The sequence below is a fragment of the Eptesicus fuscus genome, chromosome 11 (genome assembly GCF_027574615.1).
Source record: "Eptesicus fuscus isolate TK198812 chromosome 11, DD_ASM_mEF_20220401, whole genome shotgun sequence".
NCBI classification, from domain to species: Eukaryota; Metazoa; Chordata; class Mammalia; order Chiroptera; family Vespertilionidae; genus Eptesicus; species Eptesicus fuscus.
Window position 1 is genome coordinate 5345609 of NC_072483.1, and position 23281 is coordinate 5368889.

At 39.0% G+C, this 23281-nt stretch overlaps 1 protein-coding gene across 1 annotated transcript; it reads right to left on the bottom strand.

Annotated features, from left to right (window-relative positions):
- Window positions 1–6883: 6883 nt before the first annotated feature.
- LOC103304416 (N-chimaerin-like) lies at window positions 6884–7705 on the bottom strand. Its single transcript, XM_054723204.1, has one exon. The coding sequence runs from the start codon at window positions 7703–7705 to the stop codon at window positions 6884–6886; it is 822 nt and encodes a 273-aa protein (XP_054579179.1).
- Window positions 7706–23281: the final 15576 nt, after the last annotated feature.

A 23281-nucleotide genomic window follows, 5' to 3' on the forward strand; every position in this document is an offset into this window, starting at 1 on the left:
CATGGACCCGGCAGGCCTGGTGGGCAGCACCTGATGTCACCCACAAGGTCCAGGCCATGATAGTGACTGGGCAGGCTGGGCAGGCAGCATCTGACACTGTCCATGGGGTCCAGGTGGTAATAGGGACCGGGCAGGCCCAGCGGACAGCGCCTGACATCACCTGCGGGACCAGGAAGCCATCGGGACCAAGCATGGTGGCATGGACAGCACCTGACGCTGCCCGCGGGGTCCAGGGGGAGATCAGGATGGGCAGGTGGCGTCCAGGTGGCCATCGGGACTGGGCAGTTTCAGCAGGCATTGCCTGACGCTGCTCAGGGGGTCCAGGGGGCAATCGGGACCTGGCAAGTGGCATGGACAGCGCCTGACGCTCCCCGTGGGGTCCTGGCAGCTATTGGGACTGGGCAGGTGGCATGGACAGCAGCTGATACTACCCACGGGGTCCCCGCGGCGATCGGGGACCTGGCTGGAGGCATGGACACCGCCAGCCAGGTCCTGGACTCCGCGGGCAGTGTCAGGCGCTGTCCATGTTGCCTGCCCAGTCCCGTGGGGTCCAGGGAGCAATTGGGACTGGGCAGGCGACATGGACAGTGCCTGACGCTGCCCACAGAGTCCAGGCGGCGATCGGGACCAGGCAGTGCCTGACTTTACCTGCGGGGTCCAGTCTTCGATCGAGACCGGGCAGTTTCAGCAGGCAGCGCCTGACGCTGCTCGTGGCGTCCAGGGGGCAATTGGGACCTGGAAAGTGGCATGGACAGCACCTGACGTCACCCGCGGGGTGCAGGTGGCAATCGGGACTGGGCAGTTCTAGCAGGCAGTGCCTGATGCTGTCTGTGGGATCCAGGGAGCTATCGGGACTGGGCAGGCGGCATGGATAGTGCCTGATGTCACCCGCGGGGTCCAGTGTGCAATTGGGACTGGGCAGGTAGTGTGGTCAGTGCCTGGCTTTGCCTGTGGGCTCCGTAGGCGGGGGTGGCCAGGGTCTCCGGGATCACTGTCTGCCCCCGGGCCACCTGAGGACACCGGTGGAGAAGGCCAGGGTTGAACATTTTAATGAAAATGCGATGCCTGTGCCCTGCCCCACCGCGCCCTGTCCCTGGAGAGGAGAGGGAAGTGGGCAGTTAGGAGGCACCGGGGCTCTGAAGTGGCTGGGATCAACCTGCAGGTGAGCTACCAGGAAGAGGTGCTGAACCATGAGGATGCAGAGGGCTGGCTGATGGAGGTGAGCAAAGGTGTAGATGAGGCGGCTCTTGCCAGCACTGAGCTGGAAAAGTGCATCGAAAGCCTGATGGACAAAATCGCCTTTCTGAAGAAGGTGCATGACCAGTATGCTCAGATCTCCGTGGAGATGAATGTGTTCTCCAAGTCCAACCACTCCGCTATGCTCAAGGACATCCGCACCCAGTATGAGAAGCTGACTGCCAGGAACATGCAGAATGCTGAAGAGTGGTACAAGAGCTGACAGAGAGCGCTGCCAAGAGCACCTACGTGGTGCAGGCCAGCAACTGCTCAAGGACAAGACCCTGGAGATTGAAGCAAGCTGGGTCATGAACAAAGTACTGGGAAAGCAGCTGCAAGAGCTGGAGGATAAGCAGAACTCTGACGTTAGTGCTATGCAGGACACAATCAACAAATTAGAAAATGAGTTGAGAACCACAAAGAGTGAAATGGCAGGATATTTAAAAGAATACCAGGACCTCTTCAATGTGAAGATAGTTTTGGATATTGACATTGCAGCTTACAAAAAACTCTTTGAAGGTGAGGAGACCCGACTCAGTTTCACCAGTGTGGGAAGCATAGCCAGCGGCTACTACCAGAGTTCCCAGGTCTTTGGTGATCTGCCTACTGTGGTTTACAGAATAGCTCCTACTTGATGTCTGCTCACTCCTTCCCTTCTTAATATACCAACCACGTCCAGGAGGAGCAGATCGAGGTGGAGGAGACCACTGAGGCTGCAAAAGCCGAGGAAGCTAAGGATGAACCCCCTTCTGAAGGAGAAGCTGAAGAGGAGGAAAAGGAGAAGGAAGAGGCTGAGGAAGAGGAAGGAGAGGAAGAGGAAGAAGGTGCCAAGGAAGAATTTGAGGATGCAAAGGAGGAAGAAGGAGATGAAGGTGAAGAAGATGCCCAAGAAGCTGACGAGAAGAAATGAAGGTGCTGGGGAGGAGCAAGCAACCAAGAAAAAAGATTGAGCCTTCCTTTCCTTAATTATTTCAGGAATAATCCTCCCCAAACCAGTTCATATAGTATTGGGAACTCAAGCAGTTGAGTTCCCAATACTATATGAATTAAGAAGTCAATATATATAACATTCTGAGGTGACTCAGGTTGGACATTAAATGTTATGCTATGACACTTCTCCTTATGCAGAGTATCTGTTTGCTTGCAGAGTGGCTTCCTAGCTTGCTGCCAGCCTGTGCATGGTCCACGCTTAAGAATTCAAGATCTATGACAATGTGAATAATTCAGATGTTTACAATAAAAACACATGAATACACGAATTCACTAATGTTAATGTTAAACTTCATGAAAAAAATAGTCTTTTGAATCTTTGGTGGTTAGAAATTAAAGACCTCAAATCATGTGCAATAAACAGTAAATAAAGTTACACTGAATGACAAAAAAAAATACATTAGGGGCCAGGAAACGTCAAAAGAACTGGGGAACCATTCCCAGATCAGGAAGGAAAGTCACAGGGTATATATTATTGCTACGAATACAGTATTTCCTACTACTTACAACATATACAATATAATGTATTAGATGCCTTCCTATTAGATGAAGTATGTATTCTCATAGAGTAATACTGGTAGATATGTTATAGTTATGGCAGTATGTCATATCCTATCTATATTAATAAAAGGATAATATGCTAATTAGACCATGAGACCTTCCAGATGTCCTTCTGGACAAAGCCATGGTGGCGGGGCTGAGGCAGAAGCGGTTATGGGTGATCAGGCCAGGAGAGGAGGGCAGTTGGGGTGATCAGGCTGGCAGGGGGGTGCAGTTGGGGGCAAGCAGGCCAGCAGGCAGAGTGGTTAGGGCAGATCAAGCAGGCAGGCAGGTGAGCGGTTAGGAGCCAGTAGTCCCACATTGCAAGGGGTTTGTCCAACTGCAGGTTTAGGACTGATCCCATAGGGGTCCCAGATTGGAGAGGATGCAGGCCAGGCTGAGGGACCCCCCCCCACACCCCGTGCATGAATTTCATGCACCGGGCCACTAGTTTTATATAAATGGAAACAAATGAAAAATTCTAGGGTAGCAATACTTATATCATACAAAATAGATTTTAAAACAAAGGTTGTAATAAATAACAAAGAAAACCCAGCAATTTCACTTCTATGTATTTATCTGAAAAAACCCAAAATACCAATTTGAAAAGACATATGCATCCCTATGGTTACAGCAATTTTTTTAAACAATTACTAGTGTATAAAAACAACCTAAGTGTTCATGAAAGAATGATAGAATGGGGAAGAAGTGGTGCATGTATGCAATGGAATATTGTTTAGCCATGAAAAAAAATGAAGTCTTTCCATCTGAAACAGCATTGATGAAAGTAGAGGGTATTGTGCTGAATGAAGTCGGTCAGACAGAGAGATATATCCCATATTATTTCATTTATATGTTGAATCTAAAAAACAAAATAAATAAACAAAACAGAAACAGACTCATAGATACAAAGAACAAACTAGTGGTTGACATATGGGAGAGGGTTTAGGGAGCTGGGTGATCAATGGCTGGGATTAAGAAGTCTAATTGTTAGTTATAAAATAGTAATGGGTATGTACAGTTCAGCATAAGGAATATATAGTCAAGCCCTAGTCAAGTGGCTCAGTTGGTTGGAGAGTTGTCCATACACCAAAAGGTTTTGGATTCAATTTCTGGTCAGGGCACATACCTAGGTTGTAGGTTTGATCTGGTCAGGCAAGTACAGAAGACAACTGATAGATATATCCCTCTCACATCAATGTTTCTCTTCTCTCACTCTATCTTTCTTTCTCTCTTACCCTTCCTCTGTCTCTAAAATAAATAAACATATCCTCAAATGAGGATAAAAAAGAAATATAGTCAATAATATTACAATACCTATCTATGGTGCCAGGAGGATACTAGATTTATTGGTGTAATCACTTTGTAAGTTATATAAATGTCTAATCACTATGCTGTACACCTGAGACTAATGTAATATTGAATGTCTACAGTAATAAAAAGTAAATACAGTGGTTGGCAATGTAGGTTTACAGTTGTTTGTATAGAAAAAGACATGCAGGTTCTGATTATTAAAATAGCTTTTTTAACTCAAAGGAAATATCACAAAGACACTGTTAACCTACTTTTGTCAATCCCTGTTAAAAAATAGTCATTTGTCCTTTGGGTTAATATTTGAAGTTTATTGAAAACACATGACAACAGTGTTTTCATTGCAAACATGAGTTTTTAAGAGCAGTTCTCATCCTCTTATGTGTATCTGAAGGCTAGCATGCATTCCAAGGTGCTTTGAGAATGTTTGTCAAATACCACTTTATTTAAATGGCTCCATAGTTTCCATCAGAGCTTTGTTATGATGGAGATAGTTTTACAAACAACAGACTAAAATAAGCTGTAAAATTGTCAGTTGAGGTAAATACATTGGGTTTAATACTATAGCATTGTCATAGTTTGGATGCATTCTGTCATATTCTTCATAAACTTTCCTCAAGCTAAAACAACACTTTAAATTTGAAAAACAGAAAAATGAAATGGAAAATTGCTATATCATTTTAGAATCTTGTGACAAAACATATTTATCCTATCTAATAAAAGAGTAATATGCAAATTGACTGTCACTCCAACACACATGATGGCTGCCCCCATGTGGTCAAAGATGACTGCCCCCATGTGGACACAAGATGGCCGCCACAGGATGACCAGCAGAGGAGGGCAGTTGTGGGTGATCAGGCCTGCAAGGGAGGGCAATTGAGGGTGATCAGGCCTACAAGGGAGGGCAGTTGGGGGGAACAGGCCTGCAGGGAAGGACAGTTAGGGGTGACCAGGCCAGCAGGGGAGGGCACTTGGGGGTGAACAGGCCTGCAGGGGAGGGCAGTTGGGGGCAAACAGGCTGACTGGGGAGGGCAGTTAAGGGTGACCAGGCTGGCAGGGGAGGGCAGTTAGGGGCGACCAGGCTGGTAAGGGAGGGCAGTTAGGGGTGACCAGGCCAGCAGTAGAAGGCAATTGGGGGAGACCAGGCCTGCAGGGAGGGCAGTTAGGGGCAATCATGCCAGCAGGGGAGCAGTTAGGCATCGATCAGGCTGGCAGGGGAGTGGTTAGGGGGTGATCAGACTGGTAGGCAGAAGTGGTTAGGGGCAATCAGGCAGGCAGGCAGGCCAGTGGTTTGGAGCCAGCAGTCCTAGATTGTGAGAGGGATCCCAGATTAGAGAGGGTGCTGGCTGGGCTGAGAGACACACACACCTTTCCCCCCCCTAACCCCCGTGCATGAATTTTGTGCACCAGGCCTCTAGTATTGAATAACACAGTTTTCTAAAAATTGTCACATAGCCTCTAATTTCATCCTCATAATAAACCAAGGTTTACAGCAGGTTCTCTTCCCTTTGAGAGTTAAGAAAGCATATATGCAAGGGATTTGTGTGCCCAAATCACTGAGCTAATAAGTTTTAATGCACGATTTCAGTTTCCTTTACATTGCATCTCTGCTTTTACTTACTAACATCACTTAGCTCCTGGGTCCTATTAATGCATATATTACCTTCTGGTAATGGCCAATTATTGAAGACAATTACTACATGTGTTAGGCAACTGCTTAATTATAAACTGCATTTCTTTATTTAAATGTCACCACATGATAGAGCTGATTCTATGATCTGTGAAGTACGCATGAGGAGATTATATGACACATTGGTAGATTCACCTCTACTAGCTCTACCACTAGCAATCACTTATAGGCAGGGGAATGCTAATTCTATAGTGATTCTTTGCTTCACAACCAGTATGATGTTATATGTCTGTTCAACGGAGACTGATACTTTATGCTATGGAAATCACAATAGTTAAATAAAGTCTGTCAACAACTTAATATCATTCTTTTTTTATTTCTAAAAGCAAAATTTAATAAGTAATAAATGCATGCCAGATAAAAACACAAAATTACAACTAAAACCCAACAATATAACAGAAAATGCTCTGTATTGTATTTTTTTATTGGCACGGATCATTTACTAGAGTAACAAATCTGAAAACATTTTGCTTTTTTGCTGGAAAAAAGGACTATGTCTGAGAAGAACAAAGAGAACCCAGAAATAAAGCATTGGTGAAAAGTAGTCATATGTTATAGTCTATGGCAGTGCAGCGGCCAGAGGTGCTGATCTGTCCATTGATGTGCATGTTTGTGTAAGTAAGCGTCAGACACCAACGACAGAACCCAAGCCAAGTCATGACAGGTTCACTCTGCGAAACATGCTGAATTACAACCACAGACTACCCAGGACGGAGAGCGGTGCAGGCTGCTGTCTCCTTTGTATGGGTCCCCTTGCCAAACGGGGCTAATCATGCAATAATCTGAGTTTCTCTTAACATGATAAACACCCAGGGTTACTAGAACTGGAAAGAGCATGTTCACTGTTTTACAAGGACAGCTGAGCGGTGCTACAAAAACAGTGGAAAGTTCCTTCATTTTAAACTGGTTATATGCCCAGACTTCTAACCAAGGAATAATGCAGCTATGAGAGCCAATTAAATTACTATAAAACATTCCTTCATCTGTAAAACACTTCTTTTTCCTCTCAAACTAAAATCTAAAATAAACTGTCTTCATTTTTGATGAGCAGTTCTACCACCAGTCTCTGATATCGGATATCGTTCACTGCAGCCATGGCGTCTGGTTCCGGAGATCTCATAGGGTGAGGCCGAAAAAAATCCCAAGGTTTTCTGCATTCATAAGGTTCTCCTTTTCATGGAGGGTCACTCTCTTCAGATACACCATGAGGTACCAGAGGGTCTCACAGTAAGCAGGCAGCAGCAGTTTCAGTGCCTCATGAAGGGTTTCTAATTGCTCATCAGGATCCATAATTTTGGCGGACTCTATGAACTTGGGGTAGGTGTCATACGAGATGAGTGGAATCGGTAAGTCCCTGAAGTAGAGTTTCAATGCACCCCTGATGATGTTGATATCTTCATATACGTTCACAGAAATATCTGCCTTCTCTCCATCTCTGTACAGTCCTTCAGAGTTAAGACCTCTAGATTCAATTTCCCTGATGCACATGTCCACCACCATCGGCCGCTTGGTGATGTGGGCTTTCACAAGTGTTATGAGGTCATAGCTATACCCCTTCTTGACATGTTTCAAGTCTGGATTACAGTCATTTGGGACCATCTTGGAACACTGCTTATGAACATTCAAACAACAATCTGCACATTTCACTCCCTGAGCAATGAGACCCCACATGAAGTTGGCACAGTACTCACACCAGTGTGGACCTCTGAACGTGTGGACCTTGACATTGTGAACCTTTTCATATTTTGGAATTTGCTCGTTTTCTTTCAGAGTTGCTCTTCTAACAAGTGATGTCAACCTTTTTTCTGACACCCCATGCTGGCCTGTAGAATCTTTATCATCATGTGTCTCTTTCAGGACTGGCATATGTTTTTGGTATGCTGGCTCTCTGTTTAAGGTTGTGTATCCTATGTGCTCATATATTGGGTTTATCATCATCTTGGCAATATATTCTGCTGCTTGGTTTCAATATAGAGAGTAATCAATCCATCAGTCACCAGATCGTGGATGGACTCAAAGCGCTTCTCCCCAATGAAGTGCTTTTCATCATAGTAGAGCCTGAAGTTTCTGGTTTGACTTCCAAATCTTAAAGCCAAAGTGTAGGTTCCTGGCTGGCGCTGGCTCTCCCGAATGAGGTAGCTCCCCTCAGCCACACTCAGGAGCTGGTCAGCAGCTTCCCGGGAGACCTGCCATGGAACTCTCTCTCTTCCATAATACTGTTGTCTGTTTTCTACCTCATTAGTACAGGTAATTCTTCTAGGATGGGGGCTTCCTGTTGCAGCTGATACAAGTAAGATTTCCAAACAGGAGGTCTATAGTCATCTGTATCAAGAGATGACTTGGAGGATGCTTTTTCATCCAACTCTGTCAACTAGAGCACTGCAGGATGGCCAGTCAGGATGTTCTGTCAGGTACACCAGCCAACAAGGTCAGGGCCATTGTAAAGGTGCCGCCCAACTGCTAGCTGCTGCCCGCCAGTCCATGCCCAGAGATCACCGCACCCGCCTGTGGTGCTCACACCTCGGAGCGAGTCCAGAGTCTGAGGGGCCTGGTGTATGCCAGCGCGGGAGGCTGCAGGCCGGGAGGCGGGGCTGTGGCCTGGGGCAGGCGGAGAGGCAGTGTTGCAGCGGGCTATGGCGTGGGGAGAGGAGCAGCCTCCCAGGGCCCTGGCGCGGGCGCTCACTCCACATCCTGCAGCCTGGCAGTCGCCATCTTGTGATAGCATCTTAATATCATTCTTAATTATAGAGAAGACAACATTAGAGAATGACAATGTTCCCTATAGAATACAGTCATCTGTAGTGCACCATACACATTATTAGGCTCTGGTATTTCCCATTTTCTAAACATATTTCATTTAAAACAAAGCAAAACAGCAAATGGGTGTGTTCTTTTTTGGATTACAGACATTCACCACAGAAGTGGGTGCTGGTGCCATTTATTTACATCTCCTCAAAGATTCCAAATGCTGCTTTATATATATTTTTTTCTGTGTGTGTGCTTAGTGTTTGTTATGCTGAAGATAAAACTATCAATTGTGCAGAAAAGAAGATAAACTTTTAAACACTTCCATCAAATATTTCAAGTAAACAGACCAGCTCTTCTCTTAGACACTGACCTATAGTTAACCTTAGTCTCTGTATCCTATATAATAAAGAGGTAATATTCAAATTGACCGTCACTCCAACACACAAGATGGCCACCACCATGTGGTCAAAGATGGCCACCCCATGTGAACACAAGATGGCCAGCAGGGGAGGGCAGTTGTGGGGGACCAGGCTGGCAAGGGAAGGAAGTTAGGGGTGACTGGGCTGTCAGGGGAGGGCAGTTGGGGAGGATTAGGTCTGCAGGGGAGGGCAGTTGGAGGCAACCAGGCTGGCAGGGGAGGGCAGTTAGGGGTGACCAGGCTGGCAAGGGAGGGAAGTTAGGGGTGACAGGGCCAGCAGGGGAGGGCAGTTGGGGGAGACCAGGCCAGCAGGGGAGGGCCGTTGGGGGGGACCAGGCTGGCAGGGGAGGGCAGTTGGGGCAATCGGGCCAGCAGGGGAGAAGTTAGGCAATGATCAGGCTGGCAGGGGAGTGGTTAGGGGGTGATCAGGCTGGCGGGCAGAAGCGGTTAGGGGCAATCAGGCAGGCAGGCAAGCGGTTAGGAGCCAGCAGTCCTGGATTGTGAGAGGGATCCCAGATTGGAGAGGGTGCAGGCTGGGCTGAGGGACACTCCCCCACCCCCATGCATGAAATTTATGCACCGGGCCTTTAGTTTTCTTATAAAGAACTAAAACATTTCCAAATAAGGGCCAGGAGAGAGCCTCCAGCCATTCTGATGTTAGAATCTTTATGTTGAAAATGTGCTGAGGCTGTTATAGGTCTATAAGTCAAATACATTTTGTGAAATTTAGAAAGAAAACGAAGAGTTTGCATCACTTATAATATGGAAACCTTTCCTCTTAATTTGTTTCTTCTCTTAATTTTCTTATATTTTATTTAATTTTCCTCTTGTAACAAGATTGTAGAATTTAGCTACTAAATTTTTAATCTAACCTCCAATCTCCCCAAATATATATATATTATATTTTTTTTTTTTTCTGTTCTGAAAAACAAAACAGTTTTTTACACATCTCTTTGGATCATGATATATTGCAATGTTTCCAAACTTCAGTGTACATAAAAATCACCTGGAACCTATGCTTGCAGTAAAACTCACTGGCCCACACCCTCATATTGTGAGTACAGAATGGTGCTCAGGGCCTTTTTGACTCAGATGACTTTCATGTACGGTTTTTGGTTTAACACATTGAATCAATAGTCTAAAGCTGGGTTGGCAAACTATAGACAATGAGCAAATTCTAGCCTGATGCTTTGAAAAAAATAAATTGATCTTTTTAGAGAGAGAGGAAGGGAGAGGGAGAGAGAAAAACATCAATGTGAGAGAAACATTGATCAATCAGCTGCCTCCTAAAACGCCCCCTACCAGGGATTGAACTCACAACCCAGGCATGTGCCCTGACTGGGAATCAAACCTGCAACCTTTTGGTGCACAGGATGATGCTTAACCAACTGAGCCACACCAGCTAAGTCTGATGCTTATTTTTTAAATAAAGTTTTATTGGAAAACAGCCAAGTTGATTTGTTAACATATCTGTGCCTTCATTTGTGCTATAAGACAGAGTTGAGTAGTTATGACAGAAACCTAATGGATTGTAAAGCCTAAAATAGTTACTTTCTAGAACATTATAGAAAGCTTTTGCTGGCTGTGTCTCTGCCATTTTGGCACTTGTGGTTGATTTCTTTGCCATGTCTTCTCACAAGACTTTCAGAATCAAAAGGTTCAAGAAAAAAAAAAAAAAGCAGAATTGGCTCATTCTCTAATGACTTCAAATGAAAACTGGTAATAGAACCAGGTACAACTCCAAGAGGAGACACTGGAGAAGAACCAAACTGGATCTATAAGGAATCACAAATGAGAGATGGCTCACATACTTATGCCACCCATGTTGCCTGCACCTTTAAATAACAGAAAAGATCACTACTGTCTGGATTGTTGAGCATTTTAGTTGGGAAATTATTGGAAGCATGATTTTTCTCTGTTTATTTTCTTTTGATGTTGTTAATTCTCACCTGAGTATATTTTTTCCATTGATTTTTTTAGAGAGAATGGAAGGAGGGGAAGGAGGAGGAAAAGGAGGAGAGAGAGAGAGAGAAACCTGGGTATGAGAGAGACACATTGATTGGTTGCCTCCTGCATGCACCCAGAACAGAGCCAGGAATCAAACCTGCCACCCAGATATATGTCCTTGACTAAAAAATCAAACTTGCATGGGCTGATGCTCTAACCACTGAGAAACACTGTTGATTTTTTCTTCAGTTGTAGGTTGGTTCAGTAATAAATGTGAGACTTTTATTCTTTTTTCTTTTTAATTTTTATTTGTTTAAATGTGAGACTTTTAAAGAAAATATTTGCTGATGTCTGCTCTAAAGTCCTGAAATGAATTTGTATTATTTGTCCAGGCTTATCTTTTTTCTAAATATCATCAAATACTACCACTATCAAAAATAAACTACCAGCCAAACCTCCATTCTCAATGTCTCCCATCTTGAACAATTTGTTTCTTGACCAAGTTGTTCACAGAAAAATTGTCTCTGTTTTCTAATGAAACTTAGGTTCTGGACCTGTTAACCTTTCATGCTGACGTATCAACAAGACAAAAAGTGTCTCTCAGGCCACAAGCAAAGGAAAGAATGTGAGTCAGGTAACAGCTAAACCTCCATTGTTAACATTTCAGGAAATTGTGCTGTGAATATTTTTGTGGGTTTTTTTGTTTGTTTGTTTGTTTTGCTTTTGTTGCTGAAAAAATTGATGATTAGCATAATTTTAAAACATGAAGCGGCCATCAAGAATGATGATGTTGTCAAGGTTGTAAAAGTTCTCACAAAGAAAATGATCACAGGAAATTGAAGAAGTAGAAAAAATGATGTTGATTTGGATAAAGCAGTTGGTAATCAGTGACAGCATTTCAGAAGCAATGATATGTGAAAAAGAGAAGATGTTACACCTGACCTCCTGAAAGATAGCCCTGGAATGAATGCTGAAAGTAATTTGTTCAAGGCTAGTAGGGGTGGTTAGGTAAACTTAAGAAAAGAAGTGTGTGTACTGAGTATAAGAAAGGCTAGACATGTACTGAGTATAAGAAAGGTTAAAACAGTATTATTTGATGGTCTAGAATGATTAATTCAATTTACATTCTTTCTAGTAAAAAAAGAAAATGATTCAGTTCTCAAACAAATTGCTCCTCAGCCTTCCAGAATGAATTATTTGAAAACCAAGGTTCCACAGTATTACAACTTTACAGACAACCATCCTTTCAAATTCCTCCAGGGGAGCTTCCTTTCCATGATCTCTGATCTAAATGGAGTGACAATAACATAAAGTCAACTTCCCTCATAGCATGGTGCTAAGGTACTGGGCCAGGTGAGCCTGAGTACATATTATGTGCCACCCCTGCCACCCCACTGTAATTAGAAAGGCTGGTTTGTCTCTGAGGAGATCTAAGTGTTCTAGCCTATCATGAAAGATGGGAAAAGAGTTTTGAGCATGTAATGGACTGAGTACCCTTATCTCCAGCAGTGATCTTGATACTTATGATATGGAATTTTTGGACTGGAACACATGGTGTTCCCTTGAACTGGAACCTGGATTCTTTGTTCGCCAGAGTCGAATCCCCAGACAGAAGGTGGAAATTTATTAAAGAACAAGTACAGACTCCCACGTGGGGAGGGGGAAAGAGTCTCACCGACTTTCTGTTTCCTTGGTTTATGAAGGCTGCAGTTCCTGTGTCCTGATATCCCATCTGATTGGTCAATATTCCCTTTTGAATTGGTTATTATAGTGACTCCTGAGGCCCTCCTCCCTCATTGTCCTCCAATTCCTTCTGGGATTTCTTCCTTCTTCTTTATTTTTTAAATATAGACCTTTTATTGGTTACTTCCAGCTCCCTTGTCTTATGGAAATATAACTTCACCTGGCTTCCTTGTGTTATGGAGATATATCTGTTGCTGCTCCTTTGTCTTCCTTGTGTTCCTTGTGTTAAGGAAATGTACCTTCTCCAAGTCTGTAGCCCTATGTTTTTTCCATGGACCCCAATTCTAAAAATTCCCTAAGCCGGCCTATATTCCCCTAAAGTTCCTGTTTCACTTAGAAATAGTAAATGTTGGACAGTGCAGATGTTTCAGCTGCAACCATGAGCTGGATTGCACAATGTTATGCAACTACTTAATGGTGATAACTACATATCATTAATTATTCTAATGATCACCCCAATTTATAAAAGTTTTTAATCATTAAATTTAAATATCCTCTCTACCACCCCACGAAAGCAACATTTAAATTGCAATTTCAAATGCCATTCACTATACACTTATCTTACATCTGAAATATATCATTCATATTCTCATATAGGGAATTTAATTAAGTATTTATACAAATTTATAATTACCTTTGTTACAGAATTTACCAGGTGACTGAAAAATACACAGGAGTACCTGAAGATACAGAAAAAAAAAATTCACATTTATTTCCAGATGTACTAGTACCGTGACTCAGGGGAACCTGTTTCCAAATCCTGAGCAAACCAATATGGAGGAAGCTTTCTCTTTATACCCTTTGGTTTCTTTGTCCCCCAAATAAGGATCAGACTTCCGGACCTTTTACAGGCTTTGCAAAAAGCCCCGTGTGTTGGGATGGGCTGTGAGACCACATCTAAAGGCCTGGCCTAGTGCAAGCGCTGATAACCCTCTCTGAGGGTTGTGTATGGTTCATGGTTTATGGCCTCTGTAAAATGTGAGTATTTAGGTAAACAGGTCTTGCAAGACCAGATAATTAAGGAAGGGGCAGTGACTAGACTATAGGCTAACTGGAATGTGCATTAGGGATACTGACTAACTAGGTACAGAGTATGGCTGCTGGTCTCCCCCCTACAAATGTATTATTTTCCTCATCACCTTGACAAGACAATCTAATCATTGCCACCATTAAAAATATATTTTTAGTTAGTAAAATAGTGGACTAGAAAACTCCAAGTTCTTGTTTTGTTTTGTTTTTTTCCCCAGAAATATTTAAAAATATTTATACAGATGTCTGAACTAACTTTTCTAAGCTCTATAAAACAGTTAAAAGTTTATATCAATCAATCAATTGCTGGTCAAGAATTTTCCTCAAAATTATAAGAAAGCATTGTAGTGTTGTTGTTTTAATTTAAAAACCCATTTTATTGATTTTAGAGAGTGAGAGAAAGAGAGAGAAACATCAATGAGGGAGATACATCCATGGGCTGCCCACCCCCCTGAGGCTCTGGCCCACAATCTGGGCATGTGCCTGATTGGGAATTGAACCAGCAATCTCTTGGTGCATGGGACACTGGCCAACCAGCAGAGCCACACTGACCCAGGTGCATTGTAGCATTTTTTTAGCCCTTGCCTTAGTCTCTGTACAGCACAGTGGTGGTTTTCATTTGAGCAGGAAGCTCTCAGTTATGTCTCAACCTTCCCCCCTACTTCCCTTAATGGACATAGCTGAGCACACTATATTTACAAATTATTGTGTAAAATTGTTCTTATGTTTCTGGAGGATACCTGAATGACTGAGAGCATATATATCTCTATTTTTTTTAATATATTTTATTGATTTCTTACAGAGAGGAAGGGAGAGGGATAGAGAGCTAGAAACATAGATGAGAGAGAAACATCTACCAGCTGCCTCCTGCACACCCCCTACCGGGGATGTGCCCGCAACCAAGGTACATGCCCTTGACCGGAATCGAACCTGGGACTCTTGAGTCCACAGGCTGACGCTCTATCCACTGAGCCAAACAGGTTTCATCTATATCTCTATTTTTCATAACTTGGAGGGCAGGGAAGGAATATGTGGAATACCACTTTTAAGAGATACAAGGGTACTACAAACCCAGAAAACTTGGGGCATGGTATTATGGGTGAAAAAATATAATAGGACATCAAAAAGTCTGAAGGGGAAACTAGGGTAAGATTCAATGGGAAAGTAAAGTGTTTGAAAGAAACTTAATTTATGTGGGTGGAATTTATCCACCCATATGCCTTGGGAAGATGCATATTCACAGTCTTCCTAAGAGAAACATAAGCATTTACCTTGCCCAATCCTTAAGCTTAGATAAAACTCATCTAAGTAAAGCATTGTAGCAGCATAGTATCTATCTGAAAATAGTGCAAGAAATGGCTTTTACCTTTTATAAATATATTTAGTGTTTTGTTTGTATGCTTATTTGTTTCATGTTAAAGTCATTGTGAAAACTTTGACTGAACACAAACTAATGAAACAGATTTAAGTGATTGCACATGACAAATAATTTTTCTAAAATAGTTTGGAAAAGTCTAAAAAAAAAAAAAAAGATGACTACAAACATCAATAACCAAAAGAGAAAAAAAAAATGTGTAAAAGAAAAAGGAGAAGGACAGAGAAAATAAACAAACAGAAAAACCCTGGAGAAGAGGAAGAATCCTGTTATCAGAGTTATTATTTTATAATAGTAAAATACCCAATTCTCAACAAGAAAAATAAAACATACAAAGAAAGAAGACAAATATGTTTAATTTTAAAAAATAGTTAAATTGACAAAAAATTGTTACTAAGCAAAACCTGATACTGGCATTAGTATTCAAATATTTTAAAACAAAAGGTGACTTAAACATGTACAAAGAAGAGAGAGAGAGAGAGAGAGAGAGAGAGAGAGAATGAAGAATGTTAATAGAAATTGTAAAAAAGAGCCAAAGAGAAACTTTGAAGTTACAAAGTATAAGGACAGAAGCAAATAAATTATTATGAATATTTGACCACAGATTTAAACAGGCAGAAGAAAGAATCGACAAAGTTAAAGATAAGACTGTTGAACTTATTGATTCTGAGGAGAAAAAAAGTGAACAGTCCCAAATGGACTTATGGGACATTGCCCACTTGATTATAATGCATCACCTTGGGGTCATTTTGAATTTAGAGTTAATTGCATATCTTGGGACATTATCAAACAGACCAAGATACACATTATGGGAATTAAAGAAGAAGTGAGAGAGGAGAAGCATTATTTTAAAGAATAATATACAAAACCTACCAAACTTTGATAAAATAATATAAAACTAAGGTATGCCATTAACTCTAAGTCCAAAATGACCCCAAGGTGACGCATTATAATCAAGCGGCCAAAGACTGAAGACAAAGAAACATTCTTCAAAGCAGCAAGAGAGGAAAAATGGAATTTTACTTCTAGCAAATCCATCATGCAAAGTTGGAGTAGAAATTAAAATATTCCAAGATAAACACAAGCGGAGGGTGTTTATTACCACAAGATCTGCCTTATAAGAAATACAAAAGATAATTCTTTAGTTTGAAATAAAAAGATGCTAGGCAGTAACTCTAAGACATATAAAGATGTAAAAATCTCCAGTGAATGTAAATGCATGGGCACATATAAAAACCAGTATTATTATGATTATGCTTTGTCATTTAATTTTCTGCAGAATGTAAAACCAAATGCATATATATATATATATATATATATATATATATATATACACACATATATATATATATATATATACACACATACATATATACATATATGTATATATGTATGTGTATGTATATATATATATGAAATCAGGCACATGATGTATGAAGATATAATTTGTGGCATCAATAACAAAAAGAGGGTCAAAGTTATATAGAAGTATATTCTTTGCATGAGGTTGAACTTAAGTTAGTATCAATTCAAATTAGATAATTTCAATGAGGATGTTATATGTAATCCCCATTGTAACCACAATGAAAATAACTTTAGAATATTCATAAAAGAAGCTATAAGGGAATCTAAATGTAACACTATAGGACATCAGCAAGATGGTGGACTAGGAAGTTCCAGGTCTTCATTCCCCCATGGAAACATCAAACAACAGCATAAAGACCAAAGTAACTCCTGGGAACACTAGAAATCAGCTAAGAAGTTGCTGCAACCAAGCGAATGCCTAACGAAGAAAAAAACAGAAAATGATGTGGCATTGTAGCTTAACTTTAGCTTAGCCCCATGCCCAGAACAATGTGGCATGGTCAGAAAAAAGCCACACAATTAAGCCAGTTCCTGGCTCCTCCCTCCAAATGGAAATAAATACATGAAGTTTGCATATTCTGGCTTCATTAGAGGCTGCCTGAGAGACTGGCTACTTCTCTCCTAACTTGGATAACTGATGAAAATGTTGGCAACTTGAATAAGAGTTTTCTTAGGATTGTTTTCTGAAGATTTATTTTATTTGTTTGAATGTGTCTTGTTTCCCTGTTTCTTTTTATACCTTGAGATATCTTTGTTTACAGTTGGACATTTGAAGAAACAACCATTTCTTTCAATGTTTTCAGTCTAGCATAAATACCACGATCTTTTTGTTCTGAGGATGTGTCTGCAATTTGAACGGGGCCCCACTATGCAGTGAAAGGACTATGGCACAGGGAACCTGCAGTGAGCTAGGCGTCACTGATGCCTGAGGGCTAGAGATGATGAGCAGAGGGATACTATAGAAGAGCTAAGGCTCTGGGAAGAAACCAGGGTAACACGTTAGAAAAATTAAGACATTTAAAAACAACAATGTGTACAGGGAAATGTCTGAAAAGAAACTAGAACAAAAATTCATATACATATTCAAAGAAGACAATCCTCAGGACAAATTTGAGAGGTACTTAGGCCAGACTGCAAAAATTGCGAGAAGGGGTTGTTTATTCAAATGTTCAATTTTAAACTGTACATCAAATGTATATGAAGAAACAGGAAACAAGACACATTCAAACTCCAGAAACCAACCCTAAGAAAACTCAGATTTCTGACTGACTTAATAACAATTTGAAACAATTCTCTTAAATATGTTCAATGAGCTAAAGAGAGACAAAAAAAAAAAAAGTCCATAAAAATATTTAGGAACACAACACATGGAAAAAAAGAAAAAAAGAGAAAAAAAGACATTAAATTAATATTTAAAAGAAACCAAAACAACATTCTAGAACTGAAACACACAAGGATGTGAGGGCTGGGTTGAGGTGGGCAAAGAGTAGGGAGGATATGGACATCTCAAATAGTGTGATAAAAATAGTTATGATATAATTAGAGGAGATCAACAGCAGCCTAGAACAGTTAGAATTAAGAATTGGGGAATTAAACTCAAGTCACTTGAAATTATTCAAAGAAGCAGAAAGAAAAAAAATAAAATAAAGTGCACAGAGCCTAAGGGTTCATGGGACACCATCCAGTAGACTGACAAATGTTTATAGGATTCTTAGAAAGAAAAGAGAGTATTAAAGGTGCAGATAACTCATTGAAGATATAATTGTTGGGAATTACTGAAATTTAAAGAGACACAAAATCAAAGTTACAAATACAAGAAGATATCAAAATGACTTTCAACAATTAAGAATTTAAAAAGAAATTATCAAAATATAAGTAGGAAAAAAAATCAGATACACTGAGGCACATTATGATTAAAATTTCCAAAGTCAAGACAAAGAAATTGCAGAGTAGAATGCAGAAAACCAATAATTTATATCTAACAAATATGCCTTTCAACAATGGTGGGAGATTTAAAGACTTTTCCAGGTAAATAGAACCTGAGGGAATTTCATATATCCTTTCTGTTAAATAAAGACCTTCAAGTTGAAACAAAAGAAAAAAAGACAGTACTAGATGCCACATGAAAATATAAAGTTCTCTGATAAAGGAAAATATGTGGACAAATGTAAAACCTGTATTATTGTACATTTTAACTACAATTTTATTTCATAAAATTTAAGAGCAAAAGCATACAAAATAACTTCGATCTATTTTATTGGACACACAATACATAAAAATGTAAATTGTGACATACAAAACAAATGGGGAAGAGGCAGAACTGAAAATGGGTAGACATTTTATGTGATCAAAGTTAAATAAAATAGACTGGTATAACTTCAAGATGTTTTATATAATCACCATGGTAACCACTAAGAAAATATATATGGGGTATATCACAAAAAAGTAATCTGAACACAAAGAAAAACAAAAAGACAAGACAAGAGAAACAAAACCAAAAAATACCTATAAAACAAAGAAAAATGCATAACAAAAATAGTCCTTTATCATCATCTATAGTAAATTATAAGTGGGTTATACTCTGTAGAAATAGATTAGCAGAATGAATAAGAAAAAAATAAACAGGATCTAACTCTAGGTTGTAAATGAAATAAAGGAAAAGACATTTTATAGAAATTGGAACCAAAAGGAAGAAAGGTGACCATATAAATATTTAATAAATGAACTATAAGTAAAGAACTGTCATAAAAGATAAATTAGAACTTTATGTAATAATCAAAGGATAATTTCTTCAAAAGGTCTAACAAATATAATCACATGTGCACCAAAAACCATAATCTTAACTATATGAAATAAACTTTGATAGAACTAAAGTAAACATAGGCAACTCTACAATAATAGTAGAGACTTCAATATCCTACTTTCAATAATGGATAGAAGAACCACAGAGGGTCAATAAGGAAATGAGGATATCAATAATACTATACACCAGCTGGAACCAAAAAACATTTTTGGAACACTCAACAACAGCAGAATACTTATTTTGTCAAAGGCACATGGAATATTCTCCATGATAGATCACACAATTCTTAATAACTTTCAAAATCCTATATAATAAAAAGCCTAATATGCTAAGTGTCCAGTCATCTAGTCATCCATTCAACCAATCAAAGTGTAATATGCTAATTATATGCTAAGGTTGTTCAACCACTCGCTATGACATGCACTGACCACCAGGGGGCAGATACTCCAACCTGTAGGTTAGCTTGCTGCTGGGGTCCAGCCAATCGGGACTGTGGGAGATGGGCTGAACATGCCCTGGAGCCCTCCTGCAGTCCCTCCCCAGCTAGCCAATCTCCTGTGTCCCTCCCCAGCCCCAATTGTGCACCAGTGGGGTCCCTTGGCCTGCACCCTCTCACAATCTGATACCCCTTGGGGGATGTCAGGGAGCCGGTTTCAGCCTGATCCTGCAGGCCAAGCCAAGGGACCCCACTGATGCACAAATTTGTGCACTGGGCCTCTAATGTTTAAATAAAATAAAGTATCTAATCACAATGGAATGAAATTAAAAATCAATAGCTGAAGAACTGAAAATTTAAAAAGAAATCTGAAAATTAATAGACAACAAGTAAATTGGGAAATATTTTTGAGAAAAATTAATATGAATCCACAATATAAACTTATAAGATGCAGTAAAAGCAGTGCTAGTAAGGAAATTTTATAGCTGTCAATATACACATAAAAGAGAACAAAGATCTCAAACCAAAAATTTAAATTTTTACATTAAAGAACTAGAGAAAAAAAACACTAAATCCAAAGCTATCAAAAGAATGAAAATAATATATATTAGGTCAGATATATTAAAAATAGAGAATACAACAAAAATAAAAAAAATAAAACTAAGCATTGGTTCTTCAAAAAGATTGAAAAAATTTACAAACTTTAGCTACCCATTGAGAAAAAGTGAAAACTTAAGTAAAATAAGAACTGTAAAAAAACATTACAACTAATATTATAGAAACAAAATAATTATGAGAATATTATTATATATTGAATATATTACATATTGAATATATTTTATATTGAAAAATTAGATTATCAAGATGAAATTGATAAATTTCTTTTTAAAATAATATAAAAAGCCTAAATCATGGAGAAATAAAAATTGACAAACCTATAAAAGGGACTGAGTCAGTAATGAAAACCTCCCAAACAATAACAGGACTAAAAGTCCTTACAAGCAAATTCTACCAAACAGTTAAAGGATATTAAACATGAATCCTCTTTTAACTCTTTCAAAAATTTGAAGAGAAAGAAATCATTCTAAATTTATTCTATAAAGCCAGCATTTGCCTAAATCCAAAGCCAGACAAAAACACAACAGTAAATATAACTATAGAACATTAACCCTTATGGTTATTGAAGTAAAAAATCTTCAACAAAATACCAGAGAGAATTTAACTGTATATTAAAATGATTATACACCACAGCCAGGTGTATTTTATTCCTGCAATTCACGGAGGGTTCAACATATAAAAATCAATCAACGAAAAACTACATTGACAGAAAGAAGAAACATTTTTTTAAATTTTTGATTATATCAGTTGATGTAGTAAAAGGATTTGAAAAATTCAAATATATGGTGACAGGAGATTTGACTTTGGGTGGTGGGCACACAGTACAATATACAGATCATGAACCTACACCTGAAACCTATGTGATCATGTTGACCAAATGTCACCCAAATAAGTTTAATAAAAAAAATTCAGTAACCTTTCATGACAAAAACAATAAAATAGTAATTGAAGAAAACTACCTCAAAATTACCATAGCCATATATGAAAAGCCCACAGCTAATAATAAGAAATTGAAATTAATTTTTTCTCTAAAATCAGGAATAAGACAAGGATATTGACTTTTAACATTTGCATTCAACATAGTATTGAAGTCATAGCCAGAACAAATAGGCAAAAAATAAAATAAATAAAATAAAATAAAAACAGAACAAATAGGCAAGAAAAAGAAATAACATCAATTGATTTGGAAAATAAAAAGTAAAATGATCTCTGTTCCCACTCACATGATCATATATTTAGAAAATACTAAAGAATTCACAAAATACTGTTAGGACTAATTAAAAATGCAGCTAATTTGCTTATACAGTATCAATAAAAAAATTTGTTGTGCTTCTATACACTAACAATGTACCATTTGAAAATGCATTAAGAAAGCCCTAGCTGGTTTGGCTCAGTGGATAAAGCGTTGGCCTGCAGACTGAAGGGTCAGTCCCAGGTTTGATTCCCATCAAGGGCATGTACCTCAGTTGCAGGCTCTTCCCCAGCCCGGGCCTTGGTTGGGGTGTGTGCAGGAGGCAACCAATCAATGTGTTTCTCTCACATTGATGTTTCTCTTTGTCTTTCCCTCTCTCTTCCACTCTCTCTCTGAAAATAAAAAATAAATAAATAAATAAATAAATAAATAAATAGAAAAATATCCTCAGGTGAGGATAAAAAATAAATTAAAAAAATTAAAAAGAGAATTAGGTATATGCCCAGCCAGTGTGGCTCAGTGGTTGAGCATCAGCCTATGAACCAGGAGATCAAGGTTCCATCCTGGTCAGGGCACATTCCCAGGTTATGGGCTCAATCCCAGTAGGGGGAATGCAAGAGGCAGCCAATCAATGATTCTCTCTCATCATTGAAGTTTCTATCTCTCCCTTCCTCTCTGAAATCAATAAAAATATATTTAAAAAAAGAAAATACATTAAGAAAACAATTACTTTTAATATAGAATTATGAAGAATAAAATAAGAAAATTTTAACAAAAGAGATAATTTGTATACTGAAAATTAGCAAATGATACTGAAATAAATTAAAGAAAATGCAAATTATGCAAGAATTAATATCAGCATGACGTTAATACTATCCAAGTAGCATACAAATTCCATACAATCTTGCTAAAATCTCAATTATGTTTTTATCCAAAATATAAAAGGCCATCCTAAAAAATTTAATTTAGTAAAACAAACAAACCTCTGACTAGATACACAATCTTAAAAAAGAACAAAGTTGAAGGTCTCACACTTTTTGACTTAAACTTATTATAAAACTTTGGTAATTAATTCAGTGTGGTACTGGCATAAAGGCAAATATATAGACCAGTAAAATTGAATAGAAGCCAGAATAAATCCTTGCCTATATGGTCAAATCATTTTCAGCAAGGGTGTTAAAACCATTCACCAGAGGACAAACAAATGTTGTTGGGGAAACGGGATATCTAAATACAAAAAAAATGAAGTTGGAAGTTGGAACTTTATATACAAAAATTAACCCCAAATGAAACAAAGACCTAAATCTAGAACTGTAAAATGAAACTCCTTGAAAAAAATCATAGGGGGAAAGCTTCATGACATTAGATATGGCAATGATTTATTGGATGTGTCATAAAAAGAACTCAGGAAAAAAATTAAACCTAAATTACACTACAGAAAAATTTATAACTTCTGCGCATCAAAGGACACAATCAACAGAGTAAAAAGGCAACCCATACTATGGAAGAAATATTTGGAAACTATGTGTCTGATAGAAGTTTTACATATAAAATAAATAAAGAACTTTGCTTTATTAACAACCAATAACCCAATTAAAAAATGAGTGAAGGATTTGAAAAGACATTTCTCTAAAAAGACAAATGACCAAAAAGCACATGAAAGCTTGCCTAACACCACTAGTCATTAGGGAAAATTTAAATAAAACTATAATGAGATATAATCTGGCACATGTTAGAATGGACATTATGAAGAAAAAATAAAAATAACATAAGTGTTGGCAAGGATGTGGTGAAATTGGAATCCTTTTGTACTGTTGTTTTGGAATATAAATGGGACAGC